Source organism: Limulus polyphemus, unplaced genomic scaffold (assembly GCF_000517525.1).
Source record: "Limulus polyphemus unplaced genomic scaffold, Limulus_polyphemus-2.1.2 Scaffold4713, whole genome shotgun sequence".
NCBI classification, from domain to species: domain Eukaryota; kingdom Metazoa; phylum Arthropoda; class Merostomata; order Xiphosura; family Limulidae; genus Limulus; species Limulus polyphemus.
This window is the reverse complement of record NW_013670323.1, coordinates 1-8,788: the sequence shown is the minus strand read 5'-3', so window position 1 is coordinate 8,788 and position 8,788 is coordinate 1. Positions and strand designations below refer to the sequence as shown.

At 31.2% G+C, this 8,788-nt stretch overlaps 1 protein-coding gene across 9 annotated transcripts in view; it reads right to left on the bottom strand.

The window, feature by feature from the left end:
* Positions 1–8,303, bottom strand: part of LOC106471583 (type-1 angiotensin II receptor-associated protein-like) — a 24,538-nt gene extending 16,235 nt beyond the window's left edge. Inside the window, exons 1-3 of one of the 9 annotated variants that reach the window (XM_013932189.2) lie at positions 8,240–8,265; positions 6,843–6,878; positions 6,194–6,309 (exon numbers count right to left, since the gene is read on the bottom strand). In XM_013932189.2, coding sequence (XP_013787643.1) covers positions 6,194–6,220 — 27 coding nt within the window. In that variant the 5' untranslated portion in view covers positions 6,221–6,309; positions 6,843–6,878; positions 8,240–8,265. The other 8 variants (XM_022400199.1, XM_022400200.1, XM_022400201.1 and 5 more) reach the window with 8 other exon arrangements.
* Between the last annotated feature and the right edge of the window lie 485 nt (positions 8,304–8,788).

The following is an 8,788-nucleotide window of genomic DNA, read 5'->3' as shown; positions in this document are numbered from 1 at the left end:
AATAATCGACATACTAAACTCTTCTTAACTGACAAATTTAAACTTGGGGGTGCATGAAAAAAAATAATCGACATACTAAACTCTTCTTAACTGACAAATTTAAACTTGGGCTGTCTTATAACAATTGGGGAATCTCTTACTATTTATATATAACTTAAATACCTTTTATATATTAAATGTTGTTAAAGCTTACCAACAACTTGTATCTACCACTTAATCTAACAAGTTACAGAAAATTTTATCTGGAATACTTTATTTTATTACTGTCTTCTTTAGGACATGTAACTATTAATGTTTTCTGAATTCGGTAAAAACTAACTTCCATTGTTGCGTATGTATATGTATATGTATATGTATATATATATATATGTATATATGTATATATGTATATATATATTTAACTGCCTCCAGTTCTTTCGAATCAGGGCTCTTTACTTAGGCAGAATGTTTAACTACTTCTTTAAACTTTATTTTAATTCATACTAAACGTTGTTTTTTTATTTTAAGGTGGTGATAACTTAATACTTTTAATTGAAACGTTTCGGCAATCGTCGTTTGACACCCATGCCAACAATAAAGTATTGTCCCTGTGCCTTTTAGATTTGAAATTTGGATCATTAAGGCCATTGTAGCGTTAGTGATTTGGTAGGGGGGGGGGAAGAGAAGGTAATATTTGACATTTTATAGCAAAATCAACGTGATTTGTTTCTTGTACTTCCCGTTCGTAATTGAACATGATAAATCTATACGTGTTATTGAAGAGCATCTGTATAATGGCGAATAGTGAATAAAGACGGATATCCGATGGAGATAATTGAGGTATTAAATAAACCCCTAGTTCACAAACTGAGCTACTGAGAGAACTTTGTACGTAATATAGACAACTTTTCTTTTTTGTCTAGGAATCTGTATGTTAATGATCGGTGTATTTTGTGACAAAAACAATGTATGTGATGTGTCAAATAAATAAAACTCAAACTACTAGTGGTTTGTATTGAAATCTTTCTTGTTAGAATAACTTGTTAATTTACTGTTTTTATAAGAAATCTGGACACTCATTCCTTGCCCTGCAACCCCCTCTCCAAAAACAAAAAAAAATCACTGCTGGTTGAGAGAATCTGTTAACAAGAAAGTAAATAGATAACGCTGGTGTATAAACCTGCCATCTATCGGTGATTCAGATTACTATGGTTATATCGAGTAGCATTTACAGCCACACCTTGCTCTTATCTTGCGTACTAGTTCTAAGTAATTCTTCATTATACTACTGAATGTCGCATTCGAGCCATTGAATAATTATCATTATGGTCACCCAGTGAGATAGCGATAAGTCTGCAAACTTAGTACTAAAATTCTGGGTTCGATTCCCCGATGTGGATGCAATACACAGCCCAATGTCGCTTTGCTTAAAGAAAAAAACTTGTTATTACTCGTATACTAGACTACTCCTTTACAGTCTCTGGATCTGCTCATGGATTTCACCCAATTTATACATCATGTAAAAAGAAAATCCCTTTACTGAACAAAACATTTTTTTAAATATAGCCTTGAACACTGTAAACATTCCACCAATATTACCCTTAAATTCAACGTGTTTAATTGTGAAACTACATAATGTAAGTGGAACAACTAATGCGTCGATTAAAACCATCGTCAGTAATATGTATGAAGAGCAAAAATTGTAGGTTATCGTATTTTCCCCAAACTCGAATTTTAATGTCATAAGCCAGCAATGTAACCACCTAGCCGTCAGCACACATAGCCCACGTGTAAGCTACACAATAGGCCATCTCTTTTCTGTCTACAGCTTATTAGTGTTTGACGCACACATAGCCCACGTGAAGGCTACACAATAGGCCACCTCTTTTCTGTCTACAGCTTAGTGCGTCAAACACTAAAGCTGTAGACAGAAAAGAGATGGCCTATTGTGTAGCCTACACGTGGGCTATGTGGGCGTCAAACACTAATAAAGAGCTATGATTTTAATGTTATGACCTTTCGGACTTAAATAACAGGAACATTTCTGAATAGTTGGACAGTGGTAAGTTTACGGACTTGCAACGCTAGAAATCCGGGGTTCGATTCCTTGCAGTGGACACGGTGGAAGATGTAATGTGGCTTTGCTCTAAAATAAACAAACGCACAAACTGAATAGTTCAACGAAGTATTCAGATTCTACTAAAGGCAGCATGAATTTTAGAACTGTTTTCATAAATTAAGTTATTATTATTATTATTATTATTATTATTATTATTATTATTATTATTAATAATAAATAAAAAAAAAACTGGAAACAAACAAATTAACAAGTTTTTTATTAGATAAGCATATTATTAGGAAAGATTATACATTTAGTTTGGTGTTGGTAATGATCTCAATGGAACTTTGGTATCTTCTTTCCCATGTTTTAAAAAGTAGTAAAAAAGCAACTGAAATATTAACTAATTCTATGTGTTTTAAAAAGACTTAATATGAATAAAAAAATCCTCCCCATCATAAAAATTAATTTGTTACTTGAAGCGAACGAAAGGGGAAAAAATATCAAAGTTTAGTGAGTTGGAATGGATAAAGAAAGCTTTATTACAAGTTTAACACGGTAACAAATGTATGCCGTTTCGGAAATATTTCTTATCAGGTTCCTTGTTCTCAAATTTAAGAGAGAAACGTATGCACTTTTTCATGTCGTTCAAAGCATCTCTTGTGAAAATATAATTCATTCAAGAAGTCTACCATTAGCTTCAGTGTTAACAAACGATGGGAGGTTTTTGTAAGGATAGCCTGGATTATTTCAGTTTTTTGTTGAACAGACCTGAAGATGAGTAAGATATGACAGTTTTCATAAGTACTGTTTGTGGAACCACCGATGACTCGGTTGTAAGCTTAAGGGCTTATATCCAAGAAATACGTGGCTCGATCTTCGCGATTGGCATAATGTAGATAGGCAGTTGTACATCTTTTCGCTTAAACAAAACGGAAACAAAAGTTGGAGAAGCTGAGATAGAATTTTATAAATTGAATGATCTTATCTTAGAATCTTGCACACGATATCGGAAAACGAAAGGTTTTCATGTATTGTAGAACCAAGTACCAGTAAGAAATCACTGAAAAATTACATTTTGCTCTTTAAATAAGAAATATTTATAAAGATGATGATAAAATGTTAGTTCATGTTGTATACTCGGTTTTATTAAAATACCTATACTAACAAAACAACAAACAAAAAAAAATCTCTCAAATACCAGATTTAAGTTGACTTCTTTTCTTTTTTTTGTTAAACGAAAAATTGATTAATTAGTAAATCCACACCTATAAAACATGATTTAAAATAAATCCCAAAATATAAGGTACGAATAATGTTCATATAACAAAAAAATAACTAAAAAAAACTGAAGATGTATTAACAACTGGTAAGAAATCAAAGAGGTTTGAATAATGGAATTATAATACTTTTCTAGCGATAGTCGTACGTAATGAAAAAAACAAGGCATGTATACAATTATCCTAAACTATTGACTATGTTAATATTTCGAGGACCACCAGTGGTTTCATTTACGAAAAGTTTCTGTTTTCAGCAACTATTCTTGTGGAGTTCCAAATACAATGGATGTCTTGCACATAAAAAATAGTATTGGTGTGCTGTACCTAGAGTTTCGACAGAAAAATATATTACGAAGTTAAATTGTGGAAAGAATCTGGACAACAGATTTGGCTAACAGACAAAACTACTGTCGACAAACAAAAGGAAAGCAATTCAATCAAGAAATGTATTTGTATAACAAAGGGCGACCACATTTCTCTTAAGTCATGAAAGTTCAAAGCCAGGCAAGAATTTTGATAAAAGTATCATCCCATCTGATTAGACTGAGAAAATCACCCACTATACATTTATTCAAATACAGTTCCAAAGTGAATTTGTAACTTGGTCATCTCGTTAATAAAAATAATGAAGACGGAGCCTTCGTGGTTTGTCTAAACCACTATACAACTGGTCATACTAGAAAACACGTTAGTACAAGTCTAAAGGATTCTCAAACGTCACAAGCTGTGGGAAGGCTCAGATATGCAAAACGGGAATTGGCTCTTTACAGTGAATTTCTTAACACCGGAATAAAGTCAACGTATTCTAAAGCCGCTTAGCAGAAAATTATACACTAAAAGAGAAAGAAACGCCTGATAAATTTCACAAACTACATTTCTACGGTTGATACGAAGGTTCAAAATTAATTTATTTAGAAACCTGTGTAAAAGTACTACTATGAATAAATAACATGTAGGGGGAAATAAAATTGTAATTTATGTAGTTAACATTTGGTTCATATATTCATTTATTTACAGCTAAATTTAGTTATTCAATTACACAAGATCAAAAAGAAACATTAAGCATGTTTATATTACTAAATAAATCTATTTTATCACTAATAATTATGTACATAAACTTTTAATCTATGATTAATTTTAGTGGCAGATATAAATTAGTGTGCCTTATATGCGATGTGGAAGACCTGTATATAGTTTAGAATGAAAAGGTTGCGCTGTTAAGAACAGATTTTAGAAGAATCGATTTATGTTAGTTCTAGGCAGAACTACCTCTTTATTATAAAATTTTAGGATGTTTTACTTTGTGGTATGGAGCGAGTTTTTAGTGTCAAATCGATCGAGTGCTTGTTCGACAGGCACATGGGCGTGAAAAGCTATCCTCGGTATGGATTTCAATAATTACAAACTACGAATGTATTGATATCTATGCTACAGATATGTAAGACAGGAAGTACGTTGGTTGATATTTATACCTTCCTTGGTATATTTTAATTATTTTTCGCTCAGTTTTTCAAATTAAATGTAGAATTTCCACATAGGGTGGAAATGGTAGTATAAAATATATTACAGTACATTGTTGCCCGATGAAGGCTCCCGTAAGAGGGTCGAAAGCTCGCAAATAAAAGCATTGTAAAGAAAAGTCCGTGTATAATTCTAAACATTTTATATAAAATATTTATCATAATCACGTTGTTCCAAAACGTTATGTTATGTTAATTAACACAATAACTCTTTTAATTATGAATTCGGAAACATATACTTATGTAATTCGTTATCTCGATTTCAAAAATCAAACTTGCATTATAATTATTGTGTATCACTGTTTAATGCTAACACTTTAAAACGCAGTTAATTAAAATAAACATTTCATTAAAATAGAAGTTATTTTTTTACATTGTACTTTATTTAAAGCAGTTACTTATTATGTACATTGTTTGATCATACTTTTCTGAATGATGCTCAACAAGTTTACCTGCGCTTTGCTTCTTCCAAACTGATTTTGTTACTCTAACGAAAATTTTTCTTATTACGAATTTTAAGCAATAATTCTTTTATGGAAGAATCGATTACTATCAGTAACACATAAATTGTTTAGATTGCTATGGTTTTAGGTTTTAAAAGAGAGAGAGTTATGGAGATATAATCTTTTAAAGTGTCGTACAAAAACTATAATTTGATGATACACAAAAGAATTACTATTTGAATATCAGTTTTATTTTCCTAACAGGGTGGTTGGCCTTTGGGATGGGTTGCCTTCGGATGTTGTGGAAGCAATAAATTTAAGTGATAAGAGCTAGCTTTAATTTTTTTAAATTTATTTATTAGTTTAGTTTATAAGATAGAACAGCAAAGATGGACTAATAGGTCGGACTAAAGTCAAATTGATTCTTGGCTTACAAAATTACAAGCCTTAAGTCAAATTGAAAAAAAAAGAAAAGAACAAACTAGCATCTGGTAGCAAAGTTTAGTCCTAGTTTCTCTGTGCTTCCCACTAAAAATACTGTTATCAATATATTTAATGAGAAAGTCCCCGACTATATAAACCATTTGGTTACATTGTCACTGTAAGCACTGAGCAGTGAAGGGTTCAAATCTATTAAAGACTAGAACCCGAATGACAACTGAACTTTCCTCTATAGTCCTAGCTGTTTTACTAAACAGCCTTGAAAACAGAGCAGTTGTTACTTTGTGTTTGATGGTGTGGCATACATTTATGAACATTTACCAAAATTCTATATGTTTATTACTATGTAAGATACTGGGGTAAGTTAAGGTTTGGGTACAACCTATTAACAATCAACTGTTAAACTATTAATTAGTATAACAACAATTTTATTTAACTGTCTAAAGTTTAAACTGTTGTTTTCAAACTCACCTTCAGTGGCGCATTTGGAATATTCATTTTGCTGACGGCGAATAAGATGATAAACAGGACAAGAATTCCACTAAAACGTCCAAGTTTGACTTAAGGTTTCAATGTCAGTACAAATACTAAAAAAAAAAAAGAAAAGTAAAAAAATGATATTGGAACACTGTATAAATCATTAAAATTTAACGATAATCTTTGGATTACGGTTACGTCATTATTATACTCGTAGTGATTATTTACTAGAACCAACACTACTTGTATTAGTAGTAGGCCTACTTGGCACTGTAAATTATAATACTAGTATACTACTATAAACCTAGTGCTAATAATGTCTCAGACCAGTTAGTTCTATACACAGTTGATCGAGCAGTCTAATGAATCATTTAAAACTTAACAATTACCACATTCACTGGCTATGCCAGAATATGTAATATATCCTCTCACACCATTCACACATTATATATCCTTAAATACTAAATATCTATTTCAAAATTCCTTACTAATACTACAACTATACTGAAAATCAATGAGATATTGTATGTGGTTATAAGTTTTTAATTCAGTTACAATTACCAAACGCTCACTTTGTTCTCCTATCAAGCATCTCAACATTATTATTTTATATGTAATTTGAATAAATTTTGATGACACTCACTTCGACTTTTTGAGTTTGAGGGCGTAGCATACATTTCTGAAACATGAAATTTAACTAATTTATCAACTGGTCAACATTTCATTACTAATTTAGACACAAAGGGAAGTTAGATTGTTTAAGATATTCATGCTAAGCTATTTAAAGGTTATCTCTGCTAAGTTATCTCTAATTATTAACTTTAAAGAGTAGAGAGAAGGCAGATGATCAACAGTATTTACCACTAGCTCTTGTCTGATCAAATAATGACCTTATAATACACCTGTAGCAAAATATCAGGCTAGGTAACTTTTTAAGCTGACTGAATAATTGACTTTTTTTTACTTACATTAATACAATACTAGTAGCTAGCAAGATGTTTGAGGAGTAGCCAACTTTGTTGCCCACCAGCTCCTAATGTCAAGAGAACCCTGATATTTACAATTTCACACTTACCTTTGCATCATATGGTATCAAACTAGAATAATAAATAAATTCCTGACATTTGGACTATTGACTATCAGGTATTTCAAATTGAGTCAATTGTTAACAGTTGTTAGTGTTAGTTCAAATATTATTTATTATTATTGTTAGGATAGGTACTCCTTACAAAATTACAACTCAGATTTGAGCTACTGTTGCGGACACAATGACGATACTGTGTTAGTGTGACTATTCATTATTAATATCATACCTACAATGTATTGAAATAATACTAAGCCTATAGGCTACAGAAAACTCAATACTAATACTAGTAATAATGAGTATTAGTAATTTCACAAAATTTTAAAGGGACAAAAAGGAGCTTATTAGACCATCAAGGATGTCTCTTCCAGCTCCCAATTATAACTTAAGTTAAACTGAGTATAACCACCCCTTACTACTCATGTATTCATCCAATCTTTTCTTGAACTCAGTTAAATTTTCTGCTTCCTAATACAACTGTTAGTATTACTATTACTAACAGATAGTATTGTAAATAGTACTATATTACATAATTGTTAGTAATAGTACTCTTTTAGTAGTGCAAAAATCACAATCTCTTAACTTTCTAAGTTCAAACATTTACATTGGTTAAACTCGACAGGCGTGATTTTACTTTATCCAATTAGGCCTACCAATGTTACTACCAATTATAAATCCTACAACAACTCATAAAGACAAAAATATATTATTTCACTGTTTGGCTTTAGTTTACCGATGCAGCAGTTACTTCGAAGGTTTAACTGAGTGAAACTTTGAAAGATTGAGTTGCACAAGAAATTTTATCTTTTCGTTTTGAAGTTTCAAAAAAATATGTTGATTTAATAATTTACTGTACAATTCAATAGGTTACAGTTCTCTCCTCGTAAATCTAACAGTAACAGATATATCAATAGTTATTTAGGTTATAACGTTAGTCAGACACATTTTGCGATTACCCTAAACATCGACATCATATCTCAGAATATAAATGTGGATTACAACCTTTGAACTCAAATCATATGATTACTGTTTATAGAGGGCGATAAGAACATAAACTCAAAACCATAATAGATAAAGTTATATTAAAAATTATAATCACTGTTTACTGCACTAAGTTAGATAAAAACGTGAGATTTTGTTATATTTAAGACACAAATAATGAAGAGTTAAGGGGGAGCTGATCGAGATGTTTAACGTTGTAAATGGAATTGATAGTGTTAATGCATAACTTTTTTTTCGTACTTAAAAGTGAGAATAGTAGAGAAAAGGGAAACAAATATAAATTTTGGAAGGGTAGGAGTCATCTTCAGCTACAGGGCTGGTAATTTGTAAGCCAAGAATTAATTTGACTTTAGTTGGCTGGTAATTTGTAAGCCAAGAATCAATTTGACTTTAGTTGGCTGGTAATTTGTAAGCCAAGAATTAATTTGACTTTAGTTGGCTGGTAATTTGTAAGCCAAGAATTAATTTGACTTTAGTTGGCTGGTAATTTGTAAGCCAAGAAT